Source organism: Erithacus rubecula (assembly GCF_903797595.1).
Source record: "Erithacus rubecula genome assembly, chromosome: 9".
Classification (NCBI taxonomy): Eukaryota; Metazoa; Chordata; class Aves; order Passeriformes; family Muscicapidae; genus Erithacus; species Erithacus rubecula.
The window spans coordinates 15652105-15678377 of record NC_136660.1 but is presented as its reverse complement, the minus strand read 5'-3'; the positions used below and the strand labels follow the sequence as shown (position 1 = coordinate 15678377).

General features: G+C 40.0%; 1 protein-coding gene across 2 annotated transcripts; it reads left to right on the top strand.

The window, feature by feature from the left end:
* The first annotated feature begins 202 nt into the window (after positions 1 to 202).
* HELLS (helicase, lymphoid specific) lies at positions 203 to 21962 on the top strand. 2 transcript variants are annotated; one of them, XM_079312806.1, is made up of 22 exons: positions 206 to 243; positions 351 to 472; positions 3899 to 4021; positions 5321 to 5380; positions 5867 to 5903; positions 5996 to 6060; positions 6518 to 6559; positions 7307 to 7531; positions 8981 to 9163; positions 9422 to 9565; positions 10103 to 10299; positions 10979 to 11075; positions 11972 to 12133; positions 12643 to 12785; positions 13901 to 14039; positions 15425 to 15508; positions 15595 to 15714; positions 16060 to 16176; positions 17054 to 17213; positions 19463 to 19559; positions 19760 to 19836; positions 21437 to 21962. In XM_079312806.1, exons 2-22 carry the CDS (start codon positions 368 to 370, stop codon positions 21532 to 21534), a joined length of 2475 nt encoding a protein of 824 aa, XP_079168932.1. In that variant the 5' UTR covers positions 206 to 243; positions 351 to 367; the 3' UTR covers positions 21535 to 21962. The 2 variants fall into 2 exon arrangements, with proteins under 2 accessions (XP_079168933.1, XP_079168932.1); XM_079312807.1 differs by having other exon boundaries at positions 203 to 472.
* The last annotated feature ends 4311 nt before the right edge of the window (positions 21963 to 26273 follow it).

Genomic DNA, 26273 nt, shown 5'->3' with positions numbered 1-26273 from the left:
ACCAAGTGCCACATCCAGCCTTTCCATGAACACCTGCAGGGATAGCTCCCTCAGCAGCCCGTTCCACAGTGGACACCGCGCCCGGAGCGCCTCCCCCGGCCATGCCCCGCCTCTGCCCGGAGCTTGCCAGGAGCCAAGATGGCCGCACGTGCGCCCGGGGGCTGAGCGGGCGGCCTCGCGAGAACGGCGCCAGCTCTCGCGCGGCTTGGGCAACGCGCGGTTTTTGTTCTCGCGAGGCGGGCGGTGAGGCGGCGCGCGCGGGAGCGGTGTGATGCCCGTCCGCAGCTCGGGCACTGGTAGCGGTGAGGGGCGGCCGTGAGGGACCGTGCGGGACCGTGCGCTCGGTGCAGAACCGCTGGGAGCCGCCATGGGGGAGCAGGCAGAGGCGGCGGTGATCACGCCGGCCATGCTGGAGGAAGAGGAGCAGCTGGAGGCGGCGGGGCTGGAGCAGGAGCGGCAGATGCTGGAGAAGGTGAGGGGCGGCCCGCAGCAGGGTCCCCGCCGGCGGCGGGATTTGTCGGGGTGCCTGGGGGCCGGTGCCCTGCAGCTCCTTGGGCTTCACAACAAACAGACATGGTAAAGGCCGTGCTGTGGTGTATAAGCATCTTTTGCTCATCCACCTGGGGCCTTCGTTTTTTCTTTTTGTTTTTAAAGGCTAGAGGTAAACTCTTGCCCTTAGGGAGAAACCTGCTGCATTTATACGCGTTGAAATTTGCAGTGAGAAGATTACATCTTTGCTTTTGTCGTTCTGAGCCTAAAAATATGAGGTATAATACCTGTGAAGTGAGCTGATTTCAGAAAGGGCACTAAGTTCACATTCTTTTGAATTTCTGGTTTTGTTTCTCAAAGTGTACATAACATTTCTTTCTCTCCTTAATTAAAAAACCTCACCAGCCAAACGGCCTGAGTGGAGTTCTGCAGATCCTTTCCAGAATCAGGCCTGGTTATATGTTTCTTTCAGTAGCAGGTATGCTTTATGCAGAATGATGGAGCAGTCTGGCTGAGCAAACCCAGCTAGCGAGGGTCAGGTTTGTTCCAGTCCCTGCCTTGGTGTGCGCTGCTGCTCCCCCCGCACTCCGCTGTGCGGGGCTGCCTTGCCCTGCCGCTGCTGCCAGGAGCAGCGTGCATGTGATCGAGCTGGAGGCGATGTTTGGTTCGCCTGTGCTACAGGAAATAAAGATTGCTTCGGGGAAATGGGACCTCCCCACCGCAAGTGATGTAATCGTTACTATCCTTCACTTCCCTCTTGCTGAGAATGTTTTCAAACGCTGATGTTAAGCCCTGGTTGATACTAACCAGTGTGTTATGGAGTGAGAACATGCTTCTAGACCTAACATGAAAATTTGTATTGTGTTTCAGACATAAGGAGATAACAAGCTTGAAATAGCTGTTCTAAATGGTTTTTGGGGAATTGTATTCTAGGGAATCACAGAATGGTTTGGATTGGAAGGGACCTTAAAGATCTCATTCAAGGAACTAATGCTATTATTCAGTATAATAGAGAAATTAGGTGAGGGGGTTTTTCCCTATCTTAAGAATTGTCACATTATTCTAAGGCCTGGATCTAATTTTGATTACTCCTTTTCCTCTTTCAAGTTAGGATTTATATAGGTATGTTTTGATAATACATTATTTTGTGATACTGTAGTTGGAAAGAAATATCGATTCTCCCTGACATTCTTTGTTGCAAACAGTAAGTGATCATATAGCCTGTTGGAACTTCAGGTATTCCTTGATTAGACTAGGAACTAAGAATGTGGAGGTAATACTTCTGGAAGGGGTGAGGAGGAAACCCTTGTAGAGCAAGTTTTCTCATTGCACAGGAACTGTTGAGAAAAATACTTAAAATTTTAGTTTTTTTCACAATGACCACTTCTGTAACAATGCTGTAATGTGAGGGGTTTTTTTATTCTCCATTTCTTGAGAGACCACAGGACTTACCTCTAGCAAGGATAGCTCAATTGTCCTGTGTTCTTTATCACCTTTTCCCTGTGCAATCCGGGACCAGTCAGACCAAGGGGATTTACTCCTGTAGTTACCACAGGCTTACTGGGGGGCAGTTTCTGTGTTTCTTATGCTTGTCACTTCGGCAAGCCCCCTGCCAGGTGATTTGTACAACAGTTCAGCAAAGGAGTTGCCAGTTCTTTTTGAGGGTTAACGGTGAAATACCACTGTGCAAATTTGTGTGAATGTAGAATAGTGACAAAGAGTGGCAAGTTTTTGACCTTTCCCGTCAAAAAAAACCCCAAAAAAACCACTGTCATAAGGCTTGAAGGCTTGAGTCAAAAGGCGTAGTGAGATGTCATTAGAGTTAAATGCTGTTCATCTTTGAGTTTTCTTTCTTCTGCTTGAAATTTTTGAAGTTGGTTGAGGAAACAGTCCTTCATTTTGATCAAATAAGAGTGCCGTGTTCACTCCAACAAAAGGCGAGCAATAGCAATTTTCTGAAAAAGTAGGTTAGTTTTAATTGTGTTTTCTCTTGGTATTGTCATCAAGAGTTGATCTTTCTGAGCTCAAGTACTTGTCATCTGAACGTAAAAACCTGTACTGGGGAGACAAGAAGCAAAGAAAATCAGGAGAATGCAATGTCCTCCCTTAGAGAAATTGTGGAGACAGATCTTCTCTTAAAAGAACAAGGTAATTGTTTCCTGAGTGGAATTGCTTGGAGAAAATCAACTGGACATTCTCCACCTTTTCAGTGTCTCACAGTTTGTCCCATGATTCAGGAAATATCCCATTTCCCTGCCTATTAGTGTATTTAGTTTCACAAGAGTCACTTGTTTTTGTGTGTCTTGTGCCCTTCCCCCTGTGTTTCTTCTAAAGGCATTGACATAGATAAGCATCTTGTAAAGCTCTGCAGCTTGTCTCTCTTGGGTTTCTTTTGGAGATGCTAATTTAAAACTTTTCACTACAGCTACTGTAGATAGGTGGTGGGGGGTCGGTCTCGTTCCATGTACCAGCAATAAGACAAGAGGAAACGTCCTCAGGTTGAGGCGCGGGGAGTTTAGATGGGACATTCTTGGAAAATTGTCCTGACTGAAGGGGTGATCAAGCACTGGTACACTCTGCCTGGGGAAGCGGCACTGGTGGCAGCAGCGCTCGAAAAGCCCGTAGATGTCGCACTTCCGAGGCATCCTTAGTTTAGTGCTTTAGTGGTGATTTGGCAGTGCTGATTAATGCTTGAACTCGATCATCTTGGGTCTCTTCCAAACCAAATGATTCTGTGACTTGTTGGGTATCTCGGTTTTCAGACTGTGTTTGATGAAGGCAGAAGGGTGAATAGTTTTTGCTCTTTGGGAGTGTCTTGATCCAAGTGTTAAAGAGTAATTTGCAAACTTCTAAATGCACAACCCTGACTAATTCAGCAGCAGTTACTTTGAAAAGCATGTGTGGATTTTGTAAGCAAAGTGAGCAGAAGTTGCTGTTTTCATATTAGGAATAGACTTGAGCTTTCTAAAACTTCGTGATAGTTTTGTAGTTGTGTGTATATCTTCTTCATGAGAAACTAACTTGGTGTAAATGTACATGAAGGGCTATAATAGTACTAGGGAGACTGTGCTCAAATTTGCCAGGTAGGGTTTTTTTCCCTCACAGATTTTGCAGGCTACAAAAAACTGAGACTTCATTTTGCTCTAAATCTATGGAGTTGAGGCATCTTTGAGCCGTTGAATGCCATGTGCGGCTGTACTGGGGGTGTGCATGGTCCCTCAGTTACTTTATCTTACAGCACTTAATAGGTATGAGTGAGTCCATACAGTCACAAATCATAAATGTACCATGGCTGGAAGGGACAGTGTCTGTGTGTGAGACACTTCAGAGTTAATGCTTTTAACATAAGGAGCGGCTCTATGTTCACAATTGTAGCTGTAAATGATTGACATCTCTTTTTGTTGGCCAGGCTCGCACTTCTTGGGACAGGGAATCAAGTGAAATGCGCTATAAGAGGCTTCAACATCTGCTTGAAAAAAGCAACATCTATTCCAAATTCTTGCTAACCAAAATGGAACAGCAGCAGCTAGAGGTAGGTGTGTTCTTGCTGCAGGGAGAAGTGTTGTCTGTGTTTTTTTCCATCCAGCTGTTTGAAGTAAAAATGCTTTTAAGATTGCATTTGTAGGATTAAAATCTAATGGGATCTGATGCACAGGAATGACATGATGCTTTACATAGTGTTCAGAATTTGTTCTGTAAATTAAAAGATGACTCAGATATGGAAGAACATTAATTATAATTTAAAGTCACAGTGTAAAGGTGGCACTGATACCTTTATGGTGCTTTTGGCCTGAGTGCAAAGAAAGAAGAGTAAGTATTTCAAATAAGAGCTGAAGTTTAAGGGAGCTAGAAAACATGGAGGGATGATAGAAGGTGCAGAGAACTGATAAGTAGTAAATTAAGTAGCCTGGTTTTGTTATTAACTGAAAGCTGAGGATAAAATTTACCTCCAAGATCCTAACTTAGGCCTCCCTCAAACAAATCAGTAAATTTCAGTGATCTGAGGCCATGCTGTTCCCAAATAAGAGCTTCCATGAAACAGTGTTACCTGTATTCTTGTTGATTTTTTTTTTTTTTTTTAATCCATGTGCTGCAGTGTTCATGCCTAGCTTTGTCTTGACTTTCTTACCTGTACCTTTATGGGCAAGTTTGCAAGATTTTATGCTTGAGAGAGAGGGAAAAGATTAAGAAAAACAACATTTTCCAAAAAGGGACACTGATACACTGCAGGAACCTCCTCTCCAAAATACTTCTCTAGTTGAACTGTCAGCTCAAATTCATGCTAATTGTATTGCTAGAGTGCATATTTTGATACTAAATCTTGCTCCATCTGATAAATACCAAGGTCTTTAACTCTTTCTTCAGGATCCTTTTGCTTCCAGCAGGTAAAAATAGCAGATGGAATGGAAATATCAAGTTCAAGGCATGAAAGCACTTATTAAAGGCATTCTAGGCTACTTGTATTGCTGTCTGTTCTGCAGTGAATATGTTGTATGTAGAAGTTGAATAAATTGAAAACTTACTGCAGGAGATATAAACTTCAGGAGTTTGCAATTGGGAATATTTTTGTTCAGATCTTTCTAAATTTCTCTATTTAAGTGTTTGAAGTATTTACTGACAAACAATTTAGAGCAGTGGCACTTTCTTGTCCAGATTTTGCTTTATTGTTTTAAACTATATCAGAACAAACTTAGTGGGGTTGCAAAGCAAAGTCTATAGAGTACATGGAACTCACTATTGGCAATGTAATCTATCACTTCTGTAGTGGTTAGTACTCTTGTGGGTATTATGGAAAGATAAGAATTGCATGTGTGGTTTTTATTTTGTTTAGGAACAGAGGAGGAAAGAGAAGTTAGAAAGAAAGAGAGAGATGATGTTAAAATCTGCTAAGGTAAGATTAAGTAGCTACTTTATGCAACTTTCTAAATGGATGTCTGAGAAATGATAATGTTAGTTTTGGTCAAGATAAGTAAAATAAGTAAGTTTGATTGTCCAGTATTTGACTTGCAGGATCTATCCAATATACCATATTTATTTTAAGTGTAGTAAGACTGTTTGAAAGTCCTTAAAATTTGTATACCATGACAGTCATTTTAGGGGATGTGTTTGACTGGTTATTATTAGAGAAAATGGTTTCAGTTTGTTTTGAGTTTTTTATTTTAGCAATGATTGCTTTGTTCAGTCAAAACAGTGAATAAGTAACAAGAAAAAATAAGCAGGAGTATTTTTTGCTGTATTTCTGAAAACTGTTTAAGAGTAGAAATGTTTCAATAAGCTTTCGAATGTAATGGTTGGAGTCTGATTACATCTCTTTATCTGTGTCATGATAGTTAGAGATGCATAAGATGATGAACCTCTTCCTATGGTTATTTTCTAGGGTCAAAACCCAGTTGATAGCAAAGAAGAGAAATCAGGTAATGTATTAGGCTTTGCCTTTTTTCAGTATTGGTGGGTTTGATTTCCTTAATATTTGATGCATTGTATAAACTCAAATATTATCTTATAGGTGCAAAAAGGAAGAGAGGAAGAGAAGATGGGACATACAACATATCAGAAATTATGTCCAAAGAGGTATGACTTAACTATAAAGATGTTGTCTGAATTTTTGTAGCACAGAAATGGGTGAGCCAGTTTCTTTGACATCTGTATTTCAGAGCACTCCATTCTCATACATTGCTACCATATATTATCAGCCATCAGTAGTCCGACTGTGACCAAAGATCTATGTAACAAGCAGTGTTGTCACAGCTGTAGAGGCTGGATATTTTGTTTTTTAAAGTCTTTAGGGAGGCAAGCTGTGAAGAGTCTACTTTGCCAACTGAATTGTCAGCTACCCTGTAACTGAAATGTGTTACCTGGTGTGTGGTCTTGTTTTAGACTCACTTCTGTGATTAATGATGTTGTATGGAAAGGTTTTAAAAATATATCCAGATTGAAAGATGAATGGAGATATTACATGAAATGCAAATTACAGTAGCCTTTAAAGTTGAAAAGCACATAAGCATTTTTTTTTCCTGTTTGTTTCCAGGAAATATTATCAGTGGCGAAAAAAAGTAAAGTGGAAGATCAGGTATGTTGACACATATTCTTGCAGTTTAAGAGTGCTAAGCCCAAAGGGAGGGAGGGCTTTCTATACTTTATAGTGTATCTGTAAACTTTACTTGTATATAAACATCTTTGCTAGTTATTGAAGTCCTGAATTAAAGTTTAGAAAGGTGGTATAAATGAATGCACTTAAATACTTATTTCAGAAATCTAAGATGAAAACTTTTAGTTTATTTTTTTTAAACTGAGTTTAAAGGTATTTATACTTCACAGGTTGCTAGTAGCTTCAGAAATGAAGGAAATAGGAATTTATTAAGTAATATTCATGTTGGTGTTTAAGACCTTAACAGTAATTTTTAAGCAGTCAAATGTGGAGATAACAGGTGAGGTCTCTTTTTTGCTTCTGTAGTTCAAGAGCTGCATGCACAGTGTGAATTGCTTCCTTACATTAGAACAGCTTACAGAAAGGAAAGCCCTTCTGTTTACAGAAGGGAGGTAGCTGCATTGAATGCCAGCCTCTGTGAGAATGGTTTTAAGTCTGTTTACTTTTATGGGTCAAAAATTATAAGCCAAATAGCTTCAGTAGCTGTCACTGCCATTGAATTATAAAGGAGAAAATAATCTATCAAGTCCACTCTTGAGTTGACAGTTAACTTAGAAGTCTTTGTGTCAGAGACTGAATTAACTGCACTTTAGGGCTGATGTAAATTGGGAAGAAGTATGTCTTAGCAGGCTTTGATTTGTCATATGTTCCTTGACCTTCCTTTCACAGGATGAAAGCTCTGCTGACAACCTGCATCCAGAAGACCTGCAGAAAAATGGAGACTCAAATAGTGTCATTAAGGACAGATTATGTCAAGCTGTACGACACAGTGCCAAGCAATTTCTTGATCCCGTGCGAAAATTTAATGGACAACCAGTGCCTTTTCAACAGCCAAAGATTTTTACTGGTGGTGTAATGAGGTGGTACCAAGTGGAAGGCATGGAGTGGCTAAGGGTATGGATGTAATTGAATTTGATCAGAATTGCTGCTGATTGGAAACAGGCATGGAGGGGAAGAGATATTAGAAATCTCTGATCATAGTTGGTACAGGGAAGGTGAAGAGAGAGTTAGTTATGCTCTTTTAGTTAGTTATGATCTTTTCACGGTACAAGAATCTGGTGTTATGAAAAAGTTGTCAAACAGCAAATAAAATGTTTCAGTGTGGGAAGGATATTGGTGTTTCTAAACCTTTAGACTTTCTGGGTGGTGTTCTCCATTTTCCCTTTTTCCATCTATTTTCTTGTTCAACTCAACCTCTCCTTACAAAGAGTTTGTGAAAGCAGAAGGACTGTACATACTACTGAGGGACAATCTTATTTTTCTCTCTTAAGGGCTTCAGTACCCAAAGATATTCAAAGACCTGTTACCTTTGCAGGCTTGACAGATAAGTTTTCATTCTCTGTATCTTGGAGTCTTAACTAGTAATATTTAACACAGTGTGTTAAAAATGTTACGTCTGTAGCCTGTGAAATAAAAAGCTATAGGAACTTGCCATCAAAATTGCCCACATATATTTTTAATTTCTACCTGTTTCAGCATGTAGGCCAAATTAAAAAAATTATAACAGTCAATTTTAATTCTGCTACTGATCTCATATTTCTCTTAGATTTTTTCTTTGTTTTTCCTCCCTATAAGCATACACAGTCTGTTTCAACATGCTTAGACTCACCCCTTAAATGAGTGCTACTAAACTTGCTCACTCACTTTGTTACTGGAAAGTGCCTAGTGAAGACAGGCCTCTTCTGGTGAGAAAATCAGCTTCCTTAGTTGGGCCCATGTTATGATAACCTTTTTGTGTATCTCTATTGAATAGTAGAGTGGCCAAAGAACACTTCTGTGTCTTTCTCTTCATTTGTTATTTGTCAGAGTAGGCAGTGTCTGGCCCAAGAACTTTGGCTGGAGCAGGTAGCTGTGTTGGCCAGGAAGTGCACCTTTTTCTTGTGGTGAGGTAGCTACAGGAGCTCCAAGCCTATAGAAGCTCCTTGAATAGATACCACTGAAATGTCAGCATAGTCATTGGGTCTTTTGGAGAGCAGAGCTAAGTGAAATTTTGGAGCTGGGATGAGTAAAACCTCCGATAATGTGAGCTGAACTTGCAGTTAAAGTGCCTTCTGATGCAATACTGAAGTTACTAAAGTAACATACTTTCCTTTGATACTGTTGTGATTTTTGTGTCCTATTCAGGCACTTAGTTGGCTAGGAGTGCATGCATCTACCTGAGAATATCTGGTATTTACAAAATGCTTGTATTTATTTTTATAATTGAGAGAGTCATCTTCATCTGTGATATAAAATGGGCGTAGTAGAGAGTATTCACAGGTTTTACATTCCTAAAGATCTTTGTTTTTCCAAATGTGTGCTGATTATTTTGCATTTACTTTTAATTTTTTTTTTTATATGCAGATGCTTTGGGAAAATGGTATTAATGGCATATTAGCTGATGAAATGGGGCTGGGGAAGACAATCCAGTGTATTGCAACAATAGCACTGATGGTGGAGCGAGGGGTCCCTGGTCCATTCTTAGTGTGTGGTCCTTTGTCTACTCTTCCAAACTGGATGTCTGAATTCAAGAGATTTACTCCAGAGGTAAGAGAAATGAAGACTTTTCTTCTTCCTTAGGTTTAAAAGCACAAATTGTTTAATTTCTATTCTAATTCTTTGCCTTGAAATTTTCTCTATATAGAACATAATTTTAATTGTAGTTGTTTATTCGGTTACTACAAACTGTGCTGTGACTTGCTGTGTATTTACAGCCTTCTTGTAAGAGCTCTCAGTTATTTCTACTGTCTTCCCATTAGCTTAAAATGAGTATTGTAGTCCTGACTTGTAACCTCTTTTTTACAGATTCCACTAATGCTCTATCATGGAGCTCAGCAGGAGCGCCGTAAACTGGTTCGTAAAATTCACACAAGACAAGGATCACCGCAGATCTATCCTGTGGTCATCACATCCTTTGAAATAGCAATGCGAGACAGGAATGCCCTGCAGGTATCCAAGTTCTCTTAGCCCTAGGACTGTCTTGTGCCTCAGTACTGTTAGCAGTGCTTTTGAACATGGTAAAAAACTGCCTGTACAGCAAGTTTCATACTGTAGCATGTATGTTGGCATTCACTTCTGTTTTCTTGTAGTAGTAGCTCGACAATTTAATGCTTAAGTTCTTCAAACAGAGCATTATTGTAAAAGCAGATAATTACAGCATTCCTGCTCTTTTTGTTACCTTCTTGTAGGTGATGGTTAAGGGTGTTTAGAGTAAAAGCTATACTCAGTGTGTAAATATTGTGGTTACCATCACAGTGGTTGTTTCAGCAAGATGAGCTTCTTGTAGAAGCTCTGTTTTAAGCACCTAGGCAGTCACCATGAAGCAGATGTGTGGCTTTAACTGTTTGGGCTCAGCTCTATTAGTCTGGCAAAGTGAAAAACAATAAATAGAACCTTTTTAACACTAATTAGTGCATCTTAATTAATCTGACACCTGTTTTGATGGAATAAAGCTGAAATTTACTGAAATACCCTTTATTTTCACAGAGCTGCTACTGGAAATATCTGATAGTAGATGAAGGTCACAGGATTAAAAATATGAACTGCCGCCTTATCAGAGAATTGAAACGATTTAATGCAGACAATAAACTCCTGTTGACTGGCACTCCCCTGCAAAACAACTTGGCAGAGCTTTGGTCATTGCTTAACTTCCTGTTGCCAGATGTGTTTGATGATTTGAAAAGGTGAGTTGCAATCTGATGGTGGAAGGTATTTCTGTTTGTTTTGTTTGAGTATTATTAGACTCTTTAATTACTGAACTTATCAGTATGTGAAGAGCTGTTTTATGGCATGGTTGCAATTCAATATGATTATTTGGTGGCAAAGGCTTTGAAATGTCTTGCCGCACACTCAGTTTCAGAAAGGAAGGAATTAATTGTGGTCTCCCTGGATGGTGGAAGCTCAGCTGTGAGCTAAGACACGAACATTTGCAGAGAGATGTTTGTTTTATCACAAGTGCCTGGTGCTGCTTTGAGATTCTCAAAGGCACTGGATGAAGCTGTGTAAAGCTGGCAGGCACAGGACCCACAGATCCTTTTCTGCAGCAGTAAGGGGTCAGGTGGAAGAGCATTGCCAAAACAGTATTTGGACTGATTTTTGAAAAAAGCTATAACCTAGATGGAATATAATAGATGATAATGAATATTCCAATTAGTACAAGTGTTTTTGCAAATCACATAAAACATCAAGCTTCTGAATTGGCAAGTATGTTTGAGAAATTCCTCTTGTACACCTTCTATTCATGATGGATGTGAGTGCTTTTTTTTTTTTTTTTTAATCACAGGATAAGAGAAAAATAGATACTAAAATAATCAAGGCAATAGTTATGAAGTAAGCTATTTTTTTCCTTGCTTTGTTTTATAGCTTTGAATCCTGGTTTGATATTACCAGCATTACAGAAACTGCAGAAGATATTATTGCTAAAGAAAGGGAGCAAAACATCTTACATATGCTGCATCAGGTTTTCATTTATTCTTCATTTTGTATTTTTTATGATATAGTTGTAAGATTGACTTGTCATTTCATGAAGTGTGTCAAAATCTTATTTGTGATACTGAATTCTGGTCTGAAGTTTTTATTGTGTCACTTCTGGACTTCCTTAGACTTCTGGGGTGGTTTTTTCAATCTTTACAGCACTTAAAAATGCTAAAAGAGCAATATATCTCTTTGATAGCCACTCATTTTTTTTCTTGAAACTGAATTGCAGTTATAGACTTCCATTCACCAAGAGATTTAATCAGTGTATGTATTTTTTTAAAACATAACTTTGAGGGAACTTATGTAACTTTTAGGTGTTAAGTGAAATACCTTTGGACAAACTAGTTATACAATATGGCTGTTTTCAAATATACACTTAAAGCTCTTTTTTTTAAGAGAGTGTGTGGAAGTAAATGCTTACAGACATATCATTTTTCCTGTAAGCTGCTGCAGAAGGATTTAAACTGTATCTTCTACATATAATTGTTGATGACAATTGGTTTAAGGTTTTGGGCGTTTTCAGAAAAATTCGATTTAAGAAATACAACAAGCGAAATTAGCAGTTTTGAACTAAGATTACTTTCAGTTACTGGCATTTGTAAGAAAGGTCTGTAGTGTAGTTACTACTGCACCCCTACTAAGCACTTCAGGATTTTTTGAATGTCCATGGGTGTGTTTGTTTCAACACGTCTTAGAACCAGCATATGCATGAAAATGTTGAGCAGGCATGCATACTAAAAAACTAAATATATGCAAATTAACTCCTCCTTTAAATTGGCAAAATAGCATTAAATCAGTAGGCCTGCTTCTGTGTTGTTGTCTTTTTTTCTTTTTTTTTTTTTTTTAAAGCTGTGTTGACAGCTGTGCTCACCATTTCAGATTCTGACACCTTTCCTACTGAGAAGGCTGAAATCGGATGTGGCTCTGGAGGTTCCTCCTAAACGGGAAGTTGTGGTGTATGCACCCCTGGCAAAGAAGCAGGAAACTTTCTATACTGCCATTGTCAATCGCACCATTAGGAAACTGCTTGGAAATAATGAGGTATCTACTGATAAGGATGTTAAAAATGGCCTTGCTTTTAATAGTTTGTATGCAAAACCATTCTGCTGTTGCTTCATTACCATTGTAACTCAATCTGCTCTTATTCTTAAACTTTTAGTCTGATCTATTCATTATCTATTTCAGTGGCAGTTACTGTGATAGGCCTGTGGCACAGAATTAAAACAATATCAGTGTAAATATCTTCTTGATTACTTGTAGCTTGGGAGAAAAAGAGCACTGTTTTCATAGAGTTGACAGTTTCAGCTTAGAATTGTAAAATGAATGTAGCCTTTTAAAATCAAAGAGAAACTTTGAAAATCTACAGTTGCAGACCTTTACAATTTGGCTGCATATTCTGCATAGCCAGAATTTAAGCTGCTGAGTCTAAATAAGTGTTGCATGATGCACATCACTGAGGCTTCTTTTCAGTTTTGAGATTTCTTGGACCAGCACAGGCCTTTATATCTGAAGCTGGCTGCTATTGATGGCAGTGTTCTCTTTTCCCACAGGAAGAAGTAGTTGAGCTGAGCTCTACAGGCCGACCAAAGCGCCGTAGTCGGAAAGTGGTTGATTATTGTGAAGAACATAATGGTTCACCTGATGACTTGGAAAAATTAATCAGCAAAATGCAAGAGGAAGTAGAAAAAGAGAGGTGCCTGTCTTGAAAGATTTTTTTGTTGTTGTACTGTCTGTCTCCCTCTTGGTTTGCTTTCAAAGCTTTGCTGACTGAAATTGATCAGGAAGAATGGCATTTAGTTATTAACCATTGTTGTAGTTTTATGGTTTGTTTCTTTGATTTTACCTGGTATTCAGTGAGCCATGGTAGCAGTGATTATTGTGCCACCACTCAGTGGCTCATTAGAGTTGCAGCTAACTTCAGGACACCATTGTGGTTTAACCCCAGGCAGCACAGCTCCATCGGTGGGGTTGGGGAGGAAATCAGAAGGAAAAAGCTGGAAAACCTGTGGTTTTAGATAAAGACAGTTTAATAGGGAAGGCAAAAGCTGCACATGCTAGCAAAGCAAAACAAGGAATTAATTCACTGCTTCCCATGGGCAGGCAGGTGTTCAGCCATCCACAGGAGAGAAGGGGCCCCATCATGCATAACAGTTGCTGGGAAAGATCAGCACTTCAAATGTCCTTCTGTTCTTCCTTCTCTTGGTGGCTCTAAATTGGTTGAAAGTCCCTTGGACATAAGAAAATCTTCAGGTTGAAAAGTGCTCATTTTGCTAGATTTTTATTCTAGTCCAATGTAGCCTGTGAGAACAGATAATTAAATCTAAGTGTTAGATTTATGGTATGTCATGGATCCCTTATGTTGGAGACAGTACTTACATGTAGAAGAGCTAAATAGCTGTATTCATTGTGATTCCTGCAATGTGGCCAAATTGGGGTAGGCAGGGAGCTGATTTTGGACTATCTTAGGTATTGGCTGCCCAGGAAATCTGACCATGTGGTCTGGTGAGGGCTTGCTTCTGTTCCCTTTTCTGCTGGGTGATTTGCACAAATCAAATTCTGCTTCTAATTACTACTGACTGCTCTTTTGTATTTTTAATCAATAATGGCAAACAGTTATGCCTTCATTGCCAAGTGTGGCACTCAAAGAAGTTTTGTCTGGTAATAGCTTTACAAACTATAAGGGATTTTGAGGATGTCACAGCATGTGACTCCATTGCTTGATTTTGTTGTAGGGATTTTTTCTCTCAAGTATTTGTAGCATAATAAGGAGACACTTTCAGTTCTAATGAGATGTTGTATCTTTTCAAGGCCAGTAGTAGAAGTCAACATGCCCATGGATTCCGAGGTGAACCTTAAACTACAGAATATTATGATGTTATTGAGGAAATGTTGTAATCACCCCTATCTTATTGAGTATCCTTTGGATCCTGCAACACAACAGTTCAAGGTACACACTTTGAAAGCATTAGAGAAAATCTATTCCAGGCATTAAAAAGCAATAGACTGAGAGCTGGTGGCAGTAAAGAATGACCTTTTCAAAGTATTTGGCATACACCTCCAGTATTCTGAATCATTATTTGAAGCTTCCTGCAGCAGCAATTGCAGGGACCTGTTCAGCTGCTGTGCCTATTAAGCCTTTGCACAATGATGCCGTGGTGTTCTTCATTGTGACAGTGCTCTTCTGCTGGTTGAGAGTTACTCATTCAAAGAGTTGCTGGTTACCACTGACTCCAGGTTCTTTAGGGGCTGCCTCAAGGTCTCCTCACCAGGGTTATTTTTCAAAACAAAGCTAACCTTGGTGAACTGTTCACGAACTAAATTGTATGTACTGCAGGAGGTGCAGTGGTGACATTTAAGTGTGAGTTAAGAACTGAAACAAGTACAACAGAGTTGTTTGCTCAGAGAATACAGCATCGTTCCTCAAAAGAGAAAAAATCCAAGCTACATCACAAAGACCAGTTTAATATACACAAAGCAGATGGAAATATAGGAAACTATAAAATAATTTGAATTGAAAGAATCTTGAAGAACTGGAAGTTGGTTGTACATTCTAAATGTAGATGTAAAGTTTGTAGGTATGTGTAGTCATGTTTCCTATTTGGTGAGTGATAACAGAGTGTGCTGTACTCCAGAGTATGCTGTTGAAGTGTATCAGTGTAAAGTCAGTCTGCATAAAAAGCAGATTCCCCAGTCAGTGAGGTGAGGGAAAATCAGTGTGCAGAAAATGGAGATTGTTTGACAGCTGACGCCACCCACAGGAGTTAGTACTTGCTCAGGAAAATGTATTCATAATTACCACGGTGGCTGCTGTATATTTCAGACCTTAGAAATTTCTGTATCCCTACCCTTAACAAGAATTAGACCTAACAAGCCCTCTTGAAGAGGGGTTTAAGGCAGTAGTGTGAACACTTGCTGTGAAATTTTACCACTTGGCTGATGTTGAGTAACTTGTTCAGGGCTGCCTCTCTGTGTCCAGTAGGTGGAAGCCGTGTGCTTTAGTTACAAGCTGGGAAAGAAACTGCAACACTATTGCGTGAGGAAAAACTAACAACATGATGGTTTCTCCTTCCAGAAATGGGGTGAAAACTAGCTAGTTTTAGGAAATAATTATTTGGGCTTATGAAATGGTGGGGTCGGATTTAGTTTCATTGTGATTTAAGTGATTCAATGCTGTTTGCTAAAATCAACATTGCTTCCAATATTATGGATTTTAGTTAAGAAAATGGTGCACACTTGTTTCAGTGAGATTTCAGACAGCTTTTGCTGATGCTTCTGAATTGGGGAATCCATTGGTCTCCTTCCTTCCTAATATATGATTCCCTCTTTTCCAAGATTGATGAAGATCTAGTAAAGAATTCAGGCAAGTTTTTACTCTTGGACCGAATGCTTCCAGAACTTAAAAAGAGAGGACATAAGGTAAAGCTGAAGATTATTGGAGTGATAAGATAGTCATCTCCTTATGAATAAAAAAATGTCATTAAGGAATCTTTCTGGTTTTGTAGGTCTTGCTGTTCTCACAAATGACTATGATGCTTGACATTTTGATGGATTACTGTTACCTGAGAAACTTCAAATTCAGTCGACTGGATGGCTCTATGTCCTATTCGGAAAGAGAAGAAAATGTAAGTAGATGAACATGCCCTGTTGAGCACATTAGCAAATTCTGCTTTTGCTGTGACACTAGGATATGATTTTGCACAACACTTTGCCTTTAATAGGCAGAACAACTCTATGCTGAAAATTGTCTTCTGCCTTATAGTATCTGCAGCTCAGAAATACTGAAGCAGTAAAGTGTGCTGCTAACCATTACCTTGAGGTATGCCTAAAATGCATTGCTTCTTAAAACCCCTGACACCTTCTGCTGTATTTTCTGTGTTCATCTTTTTTAAACAGGTCTCCCAAAATAAAGCATTAGCCATGTTATGTTTGATCCATCTGCTTTTTTTAATAGATGAAATCTTTTCCAGATGAACCAGTTTAATAACGACCCTGAGGTCTTCATGTTCTTAGTGAGCACAAGAGCTGGAGGCCTGGGCATTAACTTAACTACAGCAGACACAGTTATCATCTATGACAGTGACTGGGTATGTTGACAGATCAACCTAGTGATGTGTGTCAAAAAGGCTTTCTCTTGCTGCTTTTGATAATCATTTACAAACCCATTGTGGTACAGATCATTTCTATAACTTTAATGAGGTGTTACATGAAGGTAGTAGTAGCATGTGCACACATTTTGTTTGTGAAATAATACAGCATCATTTGAAAAGTCCTGGGTTACTGAATACAACATTAGAGTTGGTTTCTGAGTTTGCCCCTGAATTACTGAAAACAGGAGGGTTTTTTTTGTGTTGTCAATACATTTCCTTCTTTTTATTACTTAAATTTGAGTGTAGGTGACCTTTTTCTGGTTCCCTGTTTACAACAGCTGCCATGTTAGTACCAGCTCATGAATTTCCTCTGTGACTTGCCACGTGTTTTAGCTAGCTAGGATTCTACTGCTCCTTTAAGTCTGGGGGCTGGGAAGGAGAGGTATGGAAGAAAATGACTGGGGACCTCTGAATCTTCACTTTATTTTAGTAGACAGTGCTGCTGTTTTCAGTTTTAGAAACGGCTGAACACTTAGAACACTTTTTCTTATCTTTCAGCAAAGAAACTCAACACAAACCTACAACTAAAATTATCATCTAAATCTGTCATATTAACCATGTCATCTGTAGAAAACTGCAGCATGTGGTGCAGAAATAGTCCAAGCTAGTAGAGTTTCTCTGCCTGTGCAGCTATAGCAGAGCTTTCATGGATAAGCTTAAGAGTCAAGAGAGGTAGAGTTCTATTATACTGTGTCTCTTCTGCTTCTGCACTGGCTCTGAGCTACCCATGAAAAATGCTGCATGTGGTATGTCCTTTTAAAAAAGGATAATGGCCTAACTAAATTGTTACTGCTTGCTTTCTTTATCTGCTCAGAACCCCCAGTCAGACTTGCAGGCCCAAGACAGGTGTCACAGAATTGGTCAGACAAAGCCAGTAGTTGTTTATCGTCTCGTGACAGCAAATACTATTGACCAGAAGATTGTGGAGAGAGCTGCTGCCAAGAGGAAGCTGGAGAAGCTGATCATCCATAAAAGTTAGTGTCTTTCTCTTAGGACTTCATGTCAACATGTGTTGCTTCTTTAAATCTCAAGATGTAACAAATTTCATTATCGTATTTGCCTCTGTCCAGTGTATTATAACCACAGAAATCCAGTCCTGTTTGAACAACTGGCCAGTGCTAAATAGAACAATAGTCCTTGGGTTTATGTACAGAACAACAGTGATTCTTGTGATGTTCTTGATTATATGGCTTGTTGTACTCAAAAGTCTTTAGAATGTGATTGCTTTGAAGTGTCCCTTCTGGGGGATGAGTTTTTCTTGTACAGATCCTGTAGGAATCCTGCTTTGCTTCTGTAGCTTATTCTGTATGTGACATTTGGACTGTAGCTCTATATATAGCAGTTTCCAAACATTAAACTCACTTGAAGAATTGCAATTCTTATAACTTGGCTTCTGAACAATAGCTAGCTTTATATTAAACTTCAGAGGAGGTTGAAATCTTCTCATCATTCTTATATTCTCATATTGAGTAGAAAAAAGGATTTTCATGAGGGCACACCTCTGTCTACTGCACAGTCAAGCCTAAGCTGTGGTTTGCCTCTGGTTTTGGATGATGTGAGCTAATCTTTGATAATTACTTTATCCTAGCATTAGCCTTTTTTTTTTTTTTTTTTTGTATTTCTGTCTTGGTGTGACTACCTGGGCTGCCTCTTTATAGGCATGTTATTGACCAGTCTACTTTCTTGGTTTGGTTTAGTTTGGTTTGGTTTTTTTAATGATTTGGTAATGGGTCAAACTGAAGTTAAAATCCAAGCAGCAAGATGAGCACCTGAGCAAGATGAGCACAGAATGGGCTCTAATAGATGACTGCCATGTACTAAGGCAGCACTGGAGACTGGGACTGCTTGTACTGGAAGGAAGCTAAGTGCCAATGCCTTCAGTTTTGCAGTAAATTCAGTATTTATCTTGACATCTATGGGTGTATCACATGTAAGTATTCCTGCTTAGGTAGGGGTGTCACTTCAGGAACCTTTGGATTCATTGTGTAAATGTAAAGCTGATGTTATGGATCCTGTTACTGTGAATATCTAAAAAGTGTTGGAACCTTGGAGAAGTAAATGAGGAAGGAATATCACAAAACTAACCATGTAGGGTATATACAATACAAATACTGGAGCTTAAGAACTGGAATTTGTTACAGTGGGTTTGTTGGTTTGGGGGTTTTTTGGGGTTTTTTTGGCTTTCCATCTTGTGCTTCTGTTACATTGAAGAAACTTGTTTAGGAAACTTTATTTTTCTCCTATCACTATTGTGGCAACTTGAGACCTGCACAGCACTAATTTAATACCATATGGATTGTGAAACTCTGAAAGCTAAAAGAGAGAGACAGCATAACTAATAATGCATGAAAGGACCTGGATAGGTCCTGCTGTAGGTGTTAATGTCATACAGCTCAGACTGCTCTGGAACTTGAATCTGACTTGCACTTCACAGATAATCTCAGAGTTCTTGAAGGGAAAGGGGAAAAGATGTAGGGAGGATTTCAGAAAATGAGATACAGGAAGGGATATCAGTGTGATGAAAGGAATCAGTGAAGACATTAATAAAATGGGTACATATGTTGATAAAAACTGAGGAAACTTGGCACAGAACAGCAAGTCTTGCCAGTCTCCTTGTAATGTGTAAGACTGAGCTTGGCTTCATCCATGCTGAGCTTTGGTTAGGTAATAATCTTGTGTAATGTTTTTTACAGTTGGATTGACTTCCAGATTTGCTGTAAATAAGTGCTAGCATAGTCTCAAAAAAGCAGCCTGTGCCAGGGGTATTATTTTGTCATGTCTGTCTCTTTCATTAAACTGAGGGTGCTCTCTCTGCAAACCACACATATTCTTTCACATATTCCTGTCTCGTGGTTAATACTGCTTACTTTGTTTTAACCAGCTTACAATACAAAGAGAACAAACTTCAGCACCCACCATCTAACTTTATTTACCATGTTTCTCCTGTAAGTAGAACTAATGGCTTTTCTGCTCTGTGTGTGCATGTGGGCATGTTGAATTGGTGTTCCAAACAGTTCTTCTTCATAGTACATATATATCTACATACATACACATTAAAGAAAGGCTTGCATGCAAACCTTCTATGTACCTCTGAGTTTGTCTCTGTTAGTGTAAGGTGTGTTCATCTGAGGGCTAAAACAATGAAACCTAGCATTAGTTTTCATATTCAACAGTAATTTGTTCTAGTCTCTGTGTGCTTTCTTAAAATTTATTCTTTCTACAGATCAGTTCAAAGGTGGCAAATCTGGCCTAGCACAGTCAAAAAGCTGCCTGGACCCTCAGGAATTACTAGAATTACTGAAATCCAGAGACTATGAGAGGTATGCAGATTTTGTATTTTCTTGGACATTGAGTTTGTAACTTGTAAGCAGCTGTCGAGAACTCTATTGTCTTATGAAGTGACATGTGGATCTTTGTAGAGGAAAGAATGTCCTAGGGATTCTGCTACATGGGAAAACTGAATTCTGTGCAATACTAACATGCCTTTATCTGTATTGAAAAATTATTTCTTCTTTAACAGGGAGGTTAAAGGATCTAAAGAAAAAGTAATCAGTGATAAAGATCTAGAATTACTTTTGGATAGAAGTGATCTTATTGGTAAGTCTGAGTTTTTGTGTTTGCTTTTTTCTGTTCAAAAGTAAATTCATATTTTTTAAGAGTCATTGTATGTAGAAAGCTGCCATAGCTTCATTTCTGTACAACTGTGTTGTCCATTTGACCCTTTGGTCCCTTTTTGAAATTTTCAATATGGTTTGCTGGAGAAGAAATAACAGAAATTAGACAAAAGTATTCCAGAAAACCACATTCAGACATGCTGTGCCCTGAGCACACTGTGAATGGCAAGCATAGATTAACAGATGTTCTGCAAAGCAGCTTTCAAGGAGAGTTGCTGTAATTGATCAAAATAGAAATTATTCTCAGAAAAATATTTATTCCAGCAAACTTACGACAGTATCAAAGTATGTTTTTAATTCAAAATACAATTATTTAACATTATCCAACATTTTTGGGAAACTAAGTCAAGTCTAACATTTGGAGGAAAGAAAATCAAGCTTTTCAGAGTTCCCATGGCTTGTCAGTGGATCAGCTATGTAGCAAAAAAATCCAACCAAACCACAACTCTTTTTTGAGGTTGTCTGCAAATTCTAGTGCTTGATCAGGCCAAGATAGTATTGAAAAAAGCCCTTAACTTTCCTGAGAGGAAAAATTCTTGTGCAGTTCATAGATGTAGATTGCTTTTGTATTATTAGTAGATTTAGTACGCCTTTCTGTCACCATCTTTAGCAGAAAGACTCCAAGCATAGGTGTAAAAAAAACAACAAACCCAGTCATTACAGAATTTAGAATAAAAGTTTTTGCCTTAAATAAGTATGTTGTGTAGTTTGTGTAAAATGAACTTGCCTTATAAAACTTTTGCTATAATTTAGATAATTTAGGAAAAAAATTAAGGCACTGTTGTGCAAAACGACTTAACTAACTGATAATACAGCAAATTATTCTTGATGAATGGATAATAAGGTCTATGTCTTTACAAGTTCAGACTGTGAAACAATCTAATTTATTTTTTCAAGTTGAAGAAGGTGCTGTTGTCTTGTATTATTAGTGTGCAACATATTTATCGTGGTTGCTTTTTTTTGTTCTTTGCTATGCTGATCAAAATTAATATAACAAATTTGTCAAAAAATGTTAACACAAAGGTATTAGTCTGGCATTATACACTGAATATATGCTATAGCTAACTGCAGCTAGTGCTTTAGAAACTGAAATGCCAGCTCCCACCCTGGTAAGCTATAATTACCAAATTTTTATAAATATAATACTTTTCCATTAGCTTTAATATTCAACAAAGTGATTGCAATTGCCAGGAAAATAAGTTTGTAGGCCTTTGAAGTTTTAGAAAGAATGTTATTTATCAGAGCTGTATTTTTTTTCAGGAAAATTAGACTAGTTCAGGCAGCTTTTAGAATGGCTTTTCTCCATTCACATTTAGCCAGAGATGTTGGAATTTTTTTCTAAAATCATACAGCTGGAAAATATTCTCAAACACAAATTTCTAGTAGCCAGCTGTTAATGAAAGAGCAAAATGGTTTTATCACCTTGTTCTCCAACACTGCAAAATGGTTTTGTCAACTTGTTTTCCAAATCTCTTTTCTACTACACCTATTATTGTTGACCATTTAATTTGTTTTAATCTTAGATCAAATGAAGACCTCTGAAAAAATGAAAAAGGAAAAAATGGGTGTCTTCAAAGTCCTAGAAGAGTCATCAGAGTCCAATGCAGAGTGCGTGTTTTAATATGCAAATGTGGCCTCTAAGCAGTCTTTCAGATCTTCCAGAGATGTCACTGGTCCTTGATGCTGACTTTCCTTAAGGCCTTGTTCAAATCCCTTGTGTTCTTCCAGTGGATTTTAACATGTTCTAGAGTATAATGCAGGTGATAGTTGTAGCTTTAGCAGGCTTTCATAAAAAGTAAGAAAATGAGCATGTTCCACATTTGCAGCTTAGTTCTTGTGCTCAGTGGTATAAACTGGCAAATTTGTTTAAAAAAATCTTCCTGTGGAAGTCCTAAATCCCTGCTTTTTGTTGTTGTTTTTTAAATGTGTCAATTATAGTTTTATTTGGAAGGGAGAGAATGCACGCCTTTGTTAAAGCCATTTGTGTAGCTTCTGTTTTTAAGTTCTGCAAATTATTTTGGTTAAATAAATATCTGATTTGTTCTAAAAGTGTGTGGATTTTGGCTTCTTAAACAAGTGAAGCTGATCTTGTGTCCATTAATTCACACTTTCCTACTCATTTAGCACATTAGCGAATGTCATACATTTAAAGAAAAACAAACTAACCCTGCAAAACAGCAGAAAAACACCCACACACAACCACACAAAAAAGCCAGAAACCAAAAAGCAACGAGCCTAAAATAGCCTAACTCTTTCTGGTGCAGACATTACTTCTGTATTGACTGCTGGTGAGCCTGTGCAGCCGAGTTGCCCATTTGAAGCAGGAGCTACAAAGCTGTTAAAGAGGCTGGAGCAGAAGTCTTGGCAGTGACTGAGGGGACTGAGGGTGTTCAGCCTGGAGAAGAGACTGTATCACTCTACAGCTACATGAAAGGAGGTTGTAATGAGGTGTTGTTCCCTTGCCCAGGTAACAGGCAATAGGACAAGAGGAAATAGCCTCAGGTTGCACTAGGAAGGGTTGAGATTGTACAGGAGGAAGTTTCTTCACCAGGAAAGTCAAGCACTGGAACTACTTGCCTAGGGAAGCAATGCAGTTGCCATCCCTGGAAGTATTTAGAAGATGTGGATGTGGCACCTGGGGACATGATTTAGTGGTGGATTCAGCAATGCCATGCTAATGGTTGGACTCTGTCTCAAAAGTCTTTCCCAATGAAATGGTTTTATGATTTTAAGTTGAAAGCCGTTGCTGACAGCTAACTCCTATAGGTTAAATATACATGCAATATCCTTTACCTACTGACTGCCCTTCTCTTCCCAGAAAGTACTCCTTGGCATTCACACACCCACATGGACATTCTGCAGTTTCCCCTTCCAGAACACTTCCTTCATTACCCTTCTCTGGACACACTCCAGCACCTCAGTGTCCTTGTAGCAAAGGGCCCAGAACTGGACACAGCACTAGATGAATCAGGCAGCTTTTAGACTTTCAGCTTTGGTTTGTGAAAATGTCTTTTAGGTGTCATTTTAAAGCAGTCTTGGAATTGCTGGAGCTGTTACAGTTGCAGTTGTGCTCATTAACATGGCATAGATAACACAGAGGAAAAAAACCCTAGACTTCAGAAACCTGTTCTCATTTACTTTATGATCATTATTACTCTATTGGCCTGATACAGAAAAGGGAATCTTCTAGTATCATGGGATGTTCATATTTACCTCTCAGGGAGCAGATAAATCTGTTAATGAGTAAGCTGGCTTTGACCTTTGCCTGGTGAAAGACCCATTTTCTTGGTAATTGCTGAAGACAAAAGTTTCTAGTTTGTCTGTTCAGTTACTTATTAGTCTGAGTAATGCAAAGGCCAGCTTGTGCTGTCTCCACGTTATATTCACACACTGTGCTAGTCTCCTTCATGCCTCCTTTAATTCTAGTGAAGATTACTACAAGATTTAAGAGGAAATGATTGTGATGGTTTTGGCTGGGGTAGAGTTAGTTTTCTTCACTGTGGCTGGTAAGGGGCTGTGTTTTGCATTTGTGCTGAGCCCAGGGTTGATAATGCAGAGGTTTTGTTGTTATTGCTGAGCAGGGCTTACACAGAGCCAAGCGTTTTTTGCTTCTCACACTGCCATGCCAGGGAGGAGTCTGGGAGGAGACACAGCCAGGGCAGATGACCTGAACGGCCAAAGGGATATTCCAGACCAGAAAACATCATGGTCACTGTGTGAATGGGGGAAGGAAAGAGAAAGGGCAGATGTCTGGAGTGACACTGTTTATCTTCCCAAGTAACCATTATGTGTGATGGGGCTCTGCTCTCCTGGAGATGGCTGAACACCTGCCTGCCCACGGGAAGGAGTGAATTAATTCCCTGCTTTGCTTTGCTTGTGTGTGTGGCTTTTGCTTTCCCGATTAAACTGTTTGTATCTCAACCTAATCTTGTTAAAGACTTAGTAAGTGACAGCTGCTCCCACACAGCCTACATAACTTTTGAAGACTGATCTATCCTGCTTAACCTGCAATATGGTGCCAAACCAAAGTAATCAGTGTTAAAGATAACAGATTGTGCTTTGTGCTGTGCTGCCCACCTTTGTGAGACAGTCCCTCTGGCAGGGTGCTCACCCACTCAAACTGCCCAACATGCTGCACACAGGAACATTTGATGTGTTCTTACATTATTAGTAACTTCTAAAGCAGGAAGTTCAGTGTGGTTGCAGGTCATGAGTGACCCTATTTAATCTATTTTGTTATTGTTGACAGACTGCAGATGCCATTTAACTCCTGAGGACTCTGGATAGTCAGACTACAGTGAACACTGTTGTCAATTTATTTTCTCCTGCATCACAAAAGATAAATACATAACTTTCCTCAGCCAGCCACAGCAGACAGTGATCAAAGTCCTCAGGTAACAAACGTGAACTTCCTCATGTAACCCATTCCCACATAATAAATTGGCTCAACTCTGGTATCCACATTAGAAACCTACACTTTGAGACTACTCCACAAATCTTTTGTAGTCCCTGACTCCTGTGTCAAGCCCCTTGCAGTGGGTTTTCCCAGCTGTGCTGCCAGCCTGGCTGCAGGAGCTCAGGCCCTGCACAAAGCAGGGCTTGTCTCTGTTTGCAGCAAGTGCTGGGTGGGAGGGAAGGGAAATGCCAGGCATGGGCCAGGCTCTTAACACCCCTGCCTCAAAATCAGGAGGTTTTCTGGAATGATTGCTGTTTTGCTGACAAACATTTGTGATTTTGTAGGAAGTGGAAGGCTCAGCCCAGGCTCCAGGGCCAGGACACAGCTCTCCAGATGGCCTCAGCAGGTGGCATTTTCCTGGGGGAGCCCTGGGCCCCCAGCCTGCTGAGAAAGCAGGTGGTGTGGAACAGCCACAATCCCATCGAGGGCAGGAGACTTGGTCCACAATACAGCCAGATCAGTTTGTGCTTTCAGGGTCACTCCTTCACCCCTGCAGCTCTGTGTTTCCCACTACTGCACTGGCTTATTGTACAGTCTCTCCTGCCAACACTGCAGCACAGAGAGCCTTTCCCTGTGGAAGTGTGCTGTGGAGAGAATTAACCTCCAAAAGCAATAGTGAGGGGAGACATCATCCCACCAGGAAAAAAATCCCTCCACTCCACTCTCACCTCCTTAAAGAGCTGCTTGTGTTACTGTCTAGTTTGTGCAGGTGTGTGCTGATGTGTACCAGTGGCCCAGAAAAGCCAGGCTTTTCCCAGGGATGATCCAGAGTTTGCTGGCTGAGCTATGGCTGCCTCGCTTGCTTGCCTCATAGAAGGAGCCAGAGAGGATGAACTAAATTTAGCTGGGTTGGTGAATTAGTCTCCTGCCTGACCTGACCAAAAGTTTCACAGTTTATCTGAACAGTGGGAGGCTTAGAGCCTTGGTGTCAGGTTGGCTTTACCTCAGATGAAGATTAGGTTTGGGGTTGTGGTTCAAGCATGGTTGTTTTGGTTTGGTTTTTTGTTGTTTTTTTTTTTTTTTCTACAATGCAGCTGTGCTGTGGTGTGATTCATTGTGAAGGAGAGGAACACAGGGTGCAGCAATACAGCACTGCTGAACACAGACAGGACTCCAGGGGTCCTCTGCTGGTCACAGAGGGCCTGTGTACAGCTACAAACCCACCCTGCTGATTTCAACCACCAGCAATTCCTTCTAAAGCAAAGATGACACATCTTAGAAACCATTTATTTTTACATGATTAAGAACAGCCACCATCTCATTTAGAGGTGAGAGAAATAACCACTGCAGGGTTGCTCTGTTCTCTACAGAGGTGGATGTTGTGCTCCTCAGGCACCATCAGCCCTTTGCCCAGGGCACAATGGGTGTGTGTCCCCCTCTCCACATCACCCCCCAAGGCACCCTCCAGCAGCTGTGCACAGCAGCAGCACTGGGAGCAGGGTGATGCCTTGGGCTCCCCCCAGGGAGGGGATTGTGGCCACTCAAACCTTCTCCTCTCCTGGATTCCCTGGTTTGCAGCAAGCATCACATGATCATTTTTCTCACAGAGCTCAGTTTGTGACTGTGGGAACAAAGGGGCATCTGTAGTGATGCAGTAGCAGCAAACTGAAGTGTCCAGTCCCATCATCATGAAGTAGTGCTGGCCACAGAGGAGGCAGCTCTCGGCTCCTTGCACTGGGCACAGGCCTCCAGTCTGCCCTGAGGCTTGGCTGTGCCCACCTGCCCCTTGCTGGGTGCCAGCAGCAGCTGCTCACAGCTCAGCTGGCAGAAAAACCAGTATGACTCAACTTTGTAAATCCCTCCCACTATTCTCCAGGATAAACAGCCAAGCACTGGGCACCTCTTCTGCTGCCCAGGGAACCACAATCCAGTACACAAGGAAAACAGCAGAAAGCAGACACTAC